This window comes from Acipenser ruthenus, chromosome 25 (assembly GCF_902713425.1).
Source record: "Acipenser ruthenus chromosome 25, fAciRut3.2 maternal haplotype, whole genome shotgun sequence".
In the NCBI taxonomy this organism is placed as follows: Eukaryota; Metazoa; Chordata; class Actinopteri; order Acipenseriformes; family Acipenseridae; genus Acipenser; species Acipenser ruthenus.
Window position 1 is genome coordinate 24,093,286 of NC_081213.1, and position 12,910 is coordinate 24,106,195.

The window sequence follows — 12,910 nt, forward strand, 5'->3', positions numbered from 1 at the left end:
CTAATAAACAGTCATAATATGCACATAAAACTCTGTTTCCATAATGTAAGGGCGTATCTATACGTCTGGTATGCCTGCAGTCAATTAACTAAAGTGAGCTGATTGGACTTGGGCTCAGGAATCCATAGAACCCATGGAACAAAAACAATTCACATGAAAGGAATTTAAAAACAAAAAAGGTGAAATAATGAAATAATACAATGATAAGGATTAAAAATCATTCATTAACATTCTTTAATAAAAGTGTTTACAGATGGAATGGCATTTCAGAGTTTAAAATAAAAACTACACAAACAAAAAAAAATACAAAAAAAAAACAAGACAAAAAAATGTATTTTTTGCATATTTATCACTGTTATTATGCATGATACTCATGTAACCAGTTATTTGTCTTTGTGTTTTTATACTTTGCTTTTTAAGCCTGCTGCTTCTGTCATATTTCAATCAATCTGACCTTCAGCAATAATGACATATTTTCCTGTAATATGCAACACATTCCAGTTAATTTGGCTGAAACTAAGTTATATATTTGCCAGTGTAAATGATTGTGACATAATGTATTCCTAACCTAAAATATAATATCATATGTTATACATGTTATTTATTTATTTATGCAAGTATGTATTTATTTGTTTATTTATTTTACACAGGACAAAAAAAGTATTAAAACAGTCAACAATAGTTTAGTTATCTGATGACACACAAAAATGACAAGGGATTAATATGAAGCTGTTTGACTTGGGGTAAATCAGTGTTAATGTCTGAAATACAAACGACTGAATAATATTCATGGATATTACATTTTAAGTACTTGGCTCATAAATAGCAGCATTTATAACCTACTTAAGAAAAATATTTTTTGGCGATGTACTCAAATGGCTTACAGAAGCAACAACATGCAAAAACGTTTTGTGCTTGAAGTGCAAAGAAATTCAGAGACAAACCGCACTAGATTTAAATGTTCAAGGCCAAGTATGACTGAAGATCTCTGCAGTATGAAAAAAAGCAGACTCCCCTAATGAGGTGTACCTGTCATATCAAAGGAACTATTCTGGAAGTAGTTTAATCAACCCAAACTATAGAATGTATTCTAATTATTATTAGTATTACAAAATTACTATTTTGTACAAACTTGTTCTGTAGTGTGATATTACCGTAGACCACACAAGTACACTGCCATACAATCAGTGTATGGCCAAGGTGGTTTTAAATTGAAATAATAAAAAGTGTTGGGTGAGTGACTGGGCATGACAGGGGAGGGGGGCAAAGACTGATGTTCGTGATAAGTAAATAGCAGGTTATCAGTTTTGGGATAATATAATAAATGGCCACAAAACTATAGTTCCAAACCTCTTACAGGATTATTACAAGTTAACTTGTGAACTCCTTTTCACAGATCTCGTCACACCTATTAGAACTGAAATTGCCCCGAGTTTCAAAAAATCAACGTAATGCATTGGTGTCCATTTGGTGTACGGGGGATTGGCCCCCAGTCTGTGGATTATGTGACCAGAAGGGAAAACTGGTGTGTACACTTACTGATATGTGCGTGACAGAGAAAGTTGTTTTTTTATGTCAACACCTGATTCTCCTCATTAAGAATTAAGGCTGATGAAAAGGGAGTATGACTAAGGGAGTACCCCAGTGTTAAATGAGGAAAAGGTATGGAAGAACTCAGGTTAGCTAGCAAGAAGGACATACAGTACATTCCTAGACACTTCCGGCTGGACTTTTTGTCCAGGCACCACTTTTTAAGAAGCCCTTTGGTGGGGTTAAGTGGAAGAAGTAGTATCCGATTATGGGTGCCAGATTTGGTTATCATTCCAAAGACCAAAATAATTCTTCCTAGGGGCACATGTTATGGATTTGCTTTTTGTCATCAGATTATGGAAAACGGTAAAGGCCACCCTATTTGAGAAGCAACTCCACCTGGAATTCTTAACAAAAATCCCTATGTTACTTTGATTAAAAACATTTCAATTAAAATACTTTAAAAAATAATAAAAAAACACATCTGTTTTAAAACTGTTCATAAACTATCACTGTTAATTGAATTTTTAAGATTTTCAATATCATCCCAACTATTTAAGTTAGAAGACCAATTATTAGTGCAGCAACAAGAAAACTGCTGTTTGCAAGGCACTGGGGAACTGAGAGCAGGACTGAGAAAATGGCAGACTACTTAGGATTTTAATACAACTGCAGTATTTTAAATGCATTTTTTAAAAATGGTTTTAATTACTGTATTTTCGATGAACACTTATATTCAAGAAAATCCACTGTTAGACCCCTATTAATCCCAATTATAACTTGAATGCACCCTATCACTGCCGCGATGAAGAGAGAAAGGATTAGATGGCTTATGCTGGTACATGTGGCCTCTCCTATCTCTGTTTATTAGATGGTGACCAGATGACCACAGGTTGAGGACAGGGTTCACTGTTAGCATTTTACTTTCCTTTGTATTCTATTTTTTGTCTTTAATGCATTCCAATTTGAGGGAATGAAGGTTTTCGCGTATAATACATCTCTAATTTGTGCTAGTCACTACTACCGCTACCTTTGATTAATTGGAAAATATCCTGGCTAATGGACAAAAAATTCAATACAAATAGTAATGAGTAAAAAATAAAAATAAGCCTTTAAAAAAATAAACCCCTAACCATAACCTTTCAGAGACTTTTTTTTTTTACCACAATACCCTTTCCATCAAACAATCCCTATACCCCAAACCCCAACCTAAACAATGTTCCCTCCAGCGTCTTACATCATTGGCAAATTCTCCCTCCCCACCCTGTATTCTTTTAACAGCACCTCCCCCTGCTGGAGGGTGCTGGTATAACTCTATTCCTGGCCAGACTGGGATTCCGGGCTCCAGTGTTTAATGATTGTGGGAGTGCAGATTCTGTGCTCAGACCCGGCTGGCTTGATGACAGCGGAAGGTGCAGTTTGGCAGCACGTCATGCTCTGTGCTCTCCTCTGATTTCTCTGAACACTTCCTATCGCAGTGTGACCCTGGAATTTTAAAGCAAAGAGAAATAGTTTTACGTCATATACCTGTTAGAAGGCAAGGTGTTTTTGTAATATTATTTTCTATTTTATATATTGCTATGCTTCGTCTGTGTATTTCCTTAAATTCAATGTAAAGGTAAGCTTGTGGGAAGTTACTGATAGCGGACGCATTCCTTATCTGGGTATGATATCTGGAGGCTGTCTGTGTCTTATACTCTCCTGTTGTAATCTGTAATAGTACTATGTCTTATTAGCAGGGTGTGTGTCGGATTATTAGAAGGATCAAGAGGATATCAAAGCTGTAAAGGAGAAAAGTTACAAAAGAAAGAATTGTTGAAGAACGATGTAACCACAGGTTACGTATAAAAAGGCTTGTTTAGGGATTTTTGTTAGACTAGATGAATGAAGACTGCACACCTGTTTGTCTCATAAAATGGTAATTCTGCACACGTAATGCCTTTTTCGTATTGCATGCTGATTTTGAAGTGGAATAAAGTATTAATATTAAACTGACTAATTTTTTGTCTTGAGCAAATCATTCCAGGTTAATTCACAAAATAAGACTCACACCAGTGAGCTAGTTAGAATGGTACGCACAGCCTTGAATAAAAAGGTCTAACTGTACACCTGCTAAAACAACAGCAGCACCCAGTGGTCAAATCTATTGAATGAATTATGAACGATTCATGGATGGATATAATTTGTACTAAGAAAAAAATATATATTTATGTTATAGCCATGGCACCTTGGCCAGGAAAAACAAGTGGCAGAATCCTGACAACTATGGGCACAGTGTTCCTTAAAGATGGTGCATAAATCGCTGAATGGATATGCCCCTTCCGATACACGTTCACTCACCGTTGTCCTCGCCCCCCTCTGGCACCAGCAGCTCCCCATGGCTGGGGCTGCTGGGCGTGTTCTGGCTTGGACCCTCCTGACTGGTGCCCAGCTGCAGCCGTCTCATGTGACGCACGACAGCCGTGGCATTAAACGCTTGCTATAGGAGAAACACAGATCGACATGCCATTCATTCCTTAACCTATAGAACCAGCTGGGACAGGAGATCATAAACAGCAAAGGTTTCTATTACAGGGTTAGGAATCTGTGATCATCGGTGTATGAGAGAATTTCATCATGACTAGAAGCGAATTGACCAAGGCTAAGAAATAAGGCTTGTTTACTCAAGAATGTTGGTAGGGTTTAGTTTTACTAAAAGGCTCATCAGTCCTCCAAAGGAAAGGTTACCGGTAGTTTTCCTGCATCTAATGTCTCAAAACGTACAATGCAAGCTAACTGGTGAATCCTTTCATAGCCATTTCACAAAACTGTAAGCGTGTTCATTCTCAGGATGCTGTATGTAACCTCTTTGAATACATGTAAATGCAAAGTTCAATACAATTCAGACGACTGGTTAGTTACCAGCCAGAATGTACTCATTAAATGGTCAACATGATCCTAATACACTTAACTTGTGTAAATGGATGTAATAAATGAAGTGTGAGGCTATATTATATTATTGTATGTGCCAGTGATATAGGGCACAATAGGCTGTGAATGCATTAAAACAAACTTAGCCACAGACTAACTTCCAGCCCAGTGGATGGACCTGGTTAGAAATGTGTTAAATTAACTACTGAATAAGACTGACCTTCCATTTACTTTTGGCAAAGTTCTTTTTAATCTGAGCACTGACAGATTCGTGGATGTTCTTGTCCAGAGCGGTGTCTCCAGCAATCCTTCAGAAGACAAAGACACACATCACTGTGATCGTTCCCCTTTCACATGCCAAGCATGCAACAGCGCATAGGCTGAATTCAACTCAGTGATGATTTAAAACAAAACCTACTTTCACACCTACTGGAAAACACAAAAACAAAAACCGAATTCCTTCATTGATCTTATTCAATGATTCTTTGGCAAATAGTTACACAAAAATAAATCCAGTCTATCGTACCAGGGGTGCTGCAGTGCCAGGTCACAAGTGTACCGCTTTCTCGGGTCCTTCTCCATCAAGTGAACAATGAAGTCTTTGGCTGGGAATAAAAAAATAAATCATGCAATTAGGGCATCTGATTTTCGTTTTTAACTGATACAAACCAATAAAACGTAGTTTTTGTATAAAAACTTTAATTGGTGTATATCCAATAAACACCGTAAAAACACTGGAAATGTTTACTCAATTCACGTTGACTCTGACCCCTTTCCATGTGAAATAAATAAATAAAATACCCACAAAAGTGCAGTTAGGCAACATCCCTCCTTCCTGACTTGTATCTCGCATTGATTCGTTCTGAATACTTTAAACCCATCCCAACTACCGAGGGGCAGCAAATTCCTACATTTCTAATGGAGGATTGTACACACTTGCTAGATTTAAAACGAGATCTTCTTGCTGGTGAGATTTAAAGCTATATTACAGTACTATAGGTAGTACTTACACGCTCATGGAATTTAAAACAGAACTGCAAATAGTGGCGAAATGTCTAAACACACAAAAACCCCAGAAGAATGTGCCTGTGACCATAAGGATTTCGTTGTGGAAGACAGCAAAGGAAAGAAGGTACAATTGAAGTGTGCAAGTACTGTCGAGTTACTATACATATTACTGATATTACAGTAAACAAAAACAATCACTTAATACAGTATATAAAATCGGTTCACATATAACTCGAAGATAGCTCAAAATAAGCACCAAAAAATGAAATTAATAAAAAACGGAAAACAGATGCCCTAAATATAATATATACTCTATATAGCAACTCAATTTTTACAGTCCATTTTCTAAACCTTATTACATTATTACAGCTATCAAAATAGCACATTACTCAACAGTGTCAGAGGAAATATTTGGCTGCAATTACCTCTGCTTTCCTAAATGGAAGGGGACTAATAAAAGACTTCTGAATGTAAAAGCTACATTAGATTTAGACAATGTCAGTTCATACTACAACTGACAGGGCAGAAATACTGTGGGGAGTAACTACAAACTTCACCAACAAACCAATCATATTAAAAACCAAACTTACCTGAATCTGAGATATCGTCCCAGTATGGAGAGTCAAACTCGTATTCTGCTTTCAGTATCTGCTCAAAAAGCTTGGCATCGTTCTCATCATAAAACGGGGGATAACCACACAAACTGCAGAAGGAAAGTCTGTGATGAGATTCAGTTTCATATAGGTACAATAGATTTGAAAAACCAAGTGTTTCAAATATACAAGGGGCTATATGGCTCATTAGAGATGCACCATATACCTATTTGTGAGGTTATAACATATGCATTTAATTCAAGTATTACTAAACTGCCAGAAAAAGTGGCATTTGCACTCTTTCTTGATAGTCATACGTTGAAGGATTATTTCCTTATAACAGATTTTTTTTTTTGCATATCTTGGCATATGACTGTAGGACTCTTCTGCAACCTAGTACGACTTCAGGTCATTTAACAGAGTAGATGTTGTATTTCTACCAGCTTGTGGTCATTGGATGTTAGTTCTCAGTGCAGATATTCTCAGAGATCATGCTGGGACATACTGACAGACAGAGGCTACTCACAGGATGTAGGCAATGACTCCTATAGACCAGCAATCCACTGCCTTACTGTACGGCTTCTGAGCCAAGACTTCAGGTGCTACGAAACACAGGGAGATGAGCATTACAGGCTATTCTAAATATCACCAACATAATGTTATATAATACTGAATGTTTAACATTTCCTGTATATTTTGTTTTTATTATTATTAATAATAATAATAATAATAATAATAATAATAATAATAATAATAATAATAATAATAATAATAATAATAATCCATACCCACATATCCTGGAGTCCCACAGGCTGTGGACATCACACTTCCAGACCCTTCGATCTTTGACAATCCAAAGTCACTGATCATGATCTTTGAGTCTTCATCCATGCTGTAGTATAACAGGTTCTCTGGCTAGAAGTGGACAATACAAGCAATGTTACCGAGGGGCGGTGTAGCCGACCGGTTAGGACTGCAGCCTGCAGACTGAGCCAGGATGTGGGAAGACACCTTGTGCTGCCTTACTTAGCATGGCAAAACCTGATTAATCAAGCTTTGTATTACTTCCTATAGTGGCACTAACAGTACAATCACTGGTCCCTCTTTTTTCTGTTGAAGATCTTTTTAGATTTTATATATCAAAAGACAATGCTAAAAAAATGTAACGCTTTAAAATAATGGCCACAAATTGCGTTTTTCGTTAAGAATCTGGAAAACTACAAAGCAGTATGTAATTCAATATGTTAACATAACATTACTCAGCAGGTTTCATTAGACTTTATGAAGCAAAATGGCCATAGCTGTAGATACATCCCACTGTAAGCAGGTCACTGTCCCATTTTCATCAAATGTATTTCAATTATTTATATAGGCTAACAAGCCACCTGATAAGTAGCCGGGGGAGAATCAGTTACAACAGACAATACGGCCAGGCTATCGTTCCTTCAGGCCCATTATAATACAATCCTTTACAGGCAGGTGCAGTGGCAGTCGAGATGAATCACTAGGGTGAGTGTCTGGCTGTCATGAGGTACATGTAAATCTCGCATCAGAAGAGCATGCTGACATCACAGCTATTCAGCAACATGAAGAGAGGAGAGGCAAGGTGACTGGGCAGTGTGTATCAGTGTGTAACAGGATTTGCCTGTGTTACCACAGCTGTTTCACAATTTAGTAATTGGTTAAGGACTTGTGTTCCTCTAATAAAATCAATGCAGGAATTCATTAGTGATACAAATTAGCATACATTTGTTTACACTGTAACATGTGTAATGTAATTAACCTTGTATATGGGGTAGCTAATGGCTTAATTTAGATCAGTTTCTCACTGCCTGGCTAAGCAAGTGCATGAGACTCTGGAGAGAATTTGAGAAAGAAAAATAAATAAAAAATACATTTTGAATTGATAATTGGTCATAGGAAATGGAAAGAATGTATAGTAACTCCATTCACCTCATTCTGTATATCACTAGAAAAAAATAACTAGAGTTGGTGTCAGTTTTGTTTGCTTGTTAACCTGTAGTTAAAACATATTAACACCAGATGGTGCTCTATCAATATGACTGAACATGGCTGCAGGATTTCTTGAGCTGCAACGTGATTGATTTCTGTTAACCCAGCGTAAATTATTTTCTTACAATGCATAATGTATGTATTATTTCTCAGGGTTTTGTGTGTGTTACTTATTGTAGCTGCTTACACTGGACCCCCTAAAGCACAATCTGAGAAGTCAAGCTGTTTTCCTTGTTGGCAACACAAAGGAGCGAGGTCTCAGCGTGACATCAGAGTGACATCAGCGTGACATCAGCGTGGCGCTGGTGCTACTCACCTTCAGATCCCGGTGCACGATGCCCATGTCGTGCAGGTACTTGACAGCGTCCAGAATCTGCTGGATCAATTTGCTGGCATCTTTCTCTGTGTAGAAGCCCTTCTCCACAATCCTGTCGAAGAGTTCACCCCCAGAGACCCTGCAGAGAAAGCAGCAGCAGAGCGTCAGAAGGGCTGCCCCCCTTCGATGCAGTAAAACTAGGCCCAAAGCATTTCCAGCGAGTCGAGAGACCCAGTTCTGTCACTTTACACTGTACTATGCACTTCACTCCACTAAGCTAAATAAAAAGGTTCTCAATAAATCTGGTAGCTCCCATATCCAGTTTATCTGTACTGGGTTTCAATACCCTGCAAATTACAATACTGTACCCTGATATACAGGTTACAAGATACCATGGATGGGCACCAAATGAAACATTTCACCCCCCGTTTACCCCTCTCCACATTTATTAAACATGTCAAATCTGCATTCAACTGGTGACATTTTCAGCCTCTAAACCAGCACCCCCTCCCCATTCAGCAGCAGCAGCAGCAGCAGCAGAAGCGACAGCCATTAGCTGGTGAGCTCTGGGCGACTCCCTCTGTGAGTCTTTCTGAGAGCTCAGCTCTTGTGGCTCAGCCTCTTGCTCCCAGCGGGACAGCCTGCTTTGATTTCCTGGAAATATCACTGCTGGAGGAAGGCTAATTAACTGGACAGAGTGAGTAATTCATGGACTCGCTTGAACACTTTCCCCAGGGACTCTTTACCACAGAGCACCACCAGAAGACACGGCCTCCTCTTCGCTCAGACTCTGCAGCCTAAACGTGAAATGCAACAGCTGAATGCGCCGCCCCTTTTACACAAGCTACCTGCTGAGAATTCTTGGAACACTGCCTCCCCATGTGGTTTAAGTGTTCTGCATGCCTCTAACCGCACTGGACAGAATCTGATGTACTGTAATATAATCTTTACCCCATGATTCACCATGATTTGTGAGATTCGGGGTTTATCTGCACCCTCATCTAATGCTGCTGAGGTGCTTTTTTGTACCATTTGGAAAATCACTCGATTTTTACATTTATGTGGATGGTCTCAGAAATAACATAAAAGGTGATAATGTTAGTTATGAGTTTCAATCCTAGAAATGGCTTACTTGTTTTTTTGTTTAACAAAAAACAGAAATCCTTGCTTCTCTTTTAGAACACTTGGTGGAGATCAAAAGCTCCCAGTACACCTAGAACAACTCAACCACGACCACCCTACCCATCTGTGTCAGACTAGACTGGCTGCAAACTGTAGCTAACTCTCCATGCCATGCCTTTTTAGAACTTGAACAGCAACTCTTATCTACAGCAGCCTACCATGGGGCACGCCGATCCCTCTATGTTGTATCGTACAGGAAAAATGCTGTCAGTATCTTTTATTGCAATAACGTACTGACCTGTAGCCAGCTGTCTACATTATCTATGCATACTTAAGATACCTCTTTCCATTAACTTACATACCAGACAACAGTATTGAAATCAAATTTACAAAGTGCCAAGCAACTCACATGAAATTCCTTAGATAATGGTAATCTTGTGGGTTAATTGCCATTTTACTTAATACTACAGTATGTGGTTTTAAGTCTCAAATTCCTCTTTCCAACTACTATTAAATGTGTTGCCAAATGCCTTAATACTGTGGTTAACACTGGAGGGCAAGTCACCCACTTACTGCACTTGTTAAAACCATACTGATTAATAATAAAGCTTAACTTAATCCTACAACATATGCAATCTGGCCATGAACCAGAGTGCTTGTCACTCCCCAATGCAGGTGTGTACCATTAACCTAACACTTCATCCCTGCCCTTGCTTGTTTTATTTAGTGGAGAATCATTATGAACTTTCCTACGGGTAAAGTTGACTTACTGTATCTGTTTAAACTGATCACTTTTTGTATATATTTCAGAAGGTACTGATTAAATTGAGGTGAATATATTTAATATGAGAGCTGAAGGCATTTGCTGTATCCTCTCAAATATTATCAGTAAAAGCAATACATTTCAGCTTTGCTTGAACCAAACCGTAGGGGTAAGCTGAAGAAAAAGATTTTGAATAGCAGGGAAATGTAAATATAACAACAAAAGCACAGCGAGACTCACAGCTGCATGACGAGGTACAGGTGGGATTTGCTTTCGAAGATATCCTCCAGTGAGACGATGTTTGCATGTTTAATTCTGGAAGGCAAAAAAAGAAAATAATAAGAACATTAAGTCACTGATGAAAACACTAATCACATGTTAAACACCAGGAGAGGAACAGGTGTGCCAAGTACCCTGGGGGCCCCAAGTCCAATGATCAAGCATTGTAAAAACCATGCTTAACTTTGACAAACTAAAGGTTTGGAGTGAAGAGCAAATAGCTAACAGATCCTAGGTTTCCCAGCACAGCCAGGTGGTCTGAGAACGTTGAGCAATATGAAATTATTTATATTATATAACACTTTGCCAGCAGAAAAGAGATTATAACAATATGACAGTTCATTTTACTGGGTGAGCTCCCACATTATCATTTTTTTTCTGCACCTAAAGTGGAACAGCAGCTAGGTGATATTTAAATTAATTCAATTTAATTTAAAAACATGGTTCAAATCAATCAAACTGCTGTTGAAGCCAGAAAAAATAAGCACATGCTTTTAATACACATGCAAAGTGCTTCTAAATTAAAATGGTGTTCAGCATCTTTAATAGAAAGCTGCATTGCTGTATCTGCGTTGCACAGTTATGAATAAATATTTGAAAAACAATTGTGGTGTGGTGCATTGTTGTCAAATAGTACTTAAAAAAAGGCTTTTGTTTCCTTGACTAGTCTGTGCAGCTCTCCTCAAACAAAACGCTGTGGGCTGAATTCAGCAGCAGGCAATTCTCAGAAACTGAGTTTGACCTGACAATACCGGGAGATCAACCGAGAGAGATGGGATGGGAGGCAATTGCAAAAAGAAAACTCGTGGATGGTATTGCCGTTGTGTCAACAATTCATGAAAATGTTTTTAGTCCGTTGTGACCCGATGAAACACAGCAGAGCTAGGATTACATTTTATTTATGGTGCCACTTCCCCGTTATTAAAAATTGAATTTTCCTAAATGAAAGCCAAGACTAATGTACAGTACAGTACTGTACTGACAAATATAATTGTACATTCACGATAAGTATTTTCAATAATACAGTTAAGAACCATTGTAAATTATAAAAACTTTTTTATAAAAAATGTCTTTCATTGGCTTTAGTTATTGTAATCTCACAAGCATTTCCGACTGATAATTCTCAGCCCTTAATTGACGAATAAAGAAGAATATAACACCCTCTAAAAGCAAGACAAGCTTTGTGTGTTTGAGATCTACTGCAGAGTTGAGTCACTGCTTTTTGTAGGTGTCAGTACTTATCTCAGATTATTGACTTGCCCTCCCACACTTATTACTTCTGAATGGTGCTCTTAAGTAGTTTCAGCCGAGTTGTCCTTGTTTAATATGTGACTCTTCATAACATAAAACGCATATATGGTTTGCCAGTTGTAACGGTTAGGGTTAGGGTTGTGGCTGTGCAATTACCATGAGCAAGGATATAAAGGGAGGTTAGAGCTGTGTGTGTTTAAGCCATTGATGGCTTATACATTTAAGATTAGTTCAAACACATTGCAATAAGTGCTGTGTTATACAACCAACCTTGGACTATAACCATCAAGAACTGAAGATGACAACTGTCCAAAACTAAAATATAAATATATATATATATATTTAAAAAAAATATATATATATATATATGATATATATATATATATATATATATATATATATATATATATATATATATATATATATATATATATAAATATATATATATATATTAAAACAAACATATATTTAAAATAAACAATAAATGAGTCTTTGCTGCATGTCTGAGTCACAGCAGATGTAGGTGTTTTTTTGTGTGAAGTAAAAGGCTCCCACTCCCACACAAATGCAGTGCTGTGATTATTATTTTACAGAAAGCCACAATGTTCTGAAAGAATGGCTTGACCTTGGAAGGCAAGACTTTATCTTCATTTTTGTATGCATTTAGTTTTTTTTTATGTGATATTTAGAAAAGAAAGAAGTTCATACCAGCGCCTTTCACAACTCCTACGTGAGAAGCCGGTTTGTAGGATGAAAGCGAGGTAGGAGGAACACAGAAAAGCAAGCGGTTTTGTCTTGTCTCAGGGCTGAGTAGATCATAGAGAAAGATTCCTTGTTTAGAAGTTTGTCTGATGATCTTCAGCTTATTTTGTTTGATTTGGATTAATGATTTAGTGGATGAATTACAAATTGCTCTGCTCTAACCCCGACAAAAATGTCTCGTTATTGTGAATAAATTACAATCAAAAAGCAGACAATGCAACATAGGGAGAGAGGGTGGTCCTTTACAAAAAGCAGTACGAAATGATATATACAGCAGAAAACAGTACGACATGAATATAGAGCAACTACTGATAACGCAGTCACATCAAAAACTAAAACAAAGCATAAGACAGATGGCAGGAA

General features: G+C 37.6%; 1 protein-coding gene across 3 annotated transcripts in view; it reads right to left on the reverse strand.

The window, feature by feature from the left end:
- Positions 1-204: 204 nt before the first annotated feature.
- LOC117971363 (calcium/calmodulin-dependent protein kinase type 1-like) overlaps positions 205-12,910 on the reverse strand; it is a 53,988-nt gene continuing 41,282 nt past the window's right edge. For all 3 annotated transcript variants that reach the window (XM_058999734.1, XM_034919567.2, XM_034919568.2), the window contains exons 4-12: positions 10,496-10,570; positions 8,371-8,509; positions 6,830-6,956; positions 6,568-6,643; positions 6,039-6,151; positions 4,967-5,045; positions 4,661-4,748; positions 3,871-4,009; positions 205-3,015 (exon numbers count right to left, since the gene is read on the reverse strand). In XM_058999734.1, the coding sequence (XP_058855717.1) occupies positions 2,912-3,015; positions 3,871-4,009; positions 4,661-4,748; positions 4,967-5,045; positions 6,039-6,151; positions 6,568-6,643; positions 6,830-6,956; positions 8,371-8,509; positions 10,496-10,570 (940 nt within the window). In that variant the 3' untranslated portion in view covers positions 205-2,911. The remainder of the gene's footprint in view (positions 3,016-3,870; positions 4,010-4,660; positions 4,749-4,966; positions 5,046-6,038; positions 6,152-6,567; positions 6,644-6,829; positions 6,957-8,370; positions 8,510-10,495; positions 10,571-12,910) is intronic.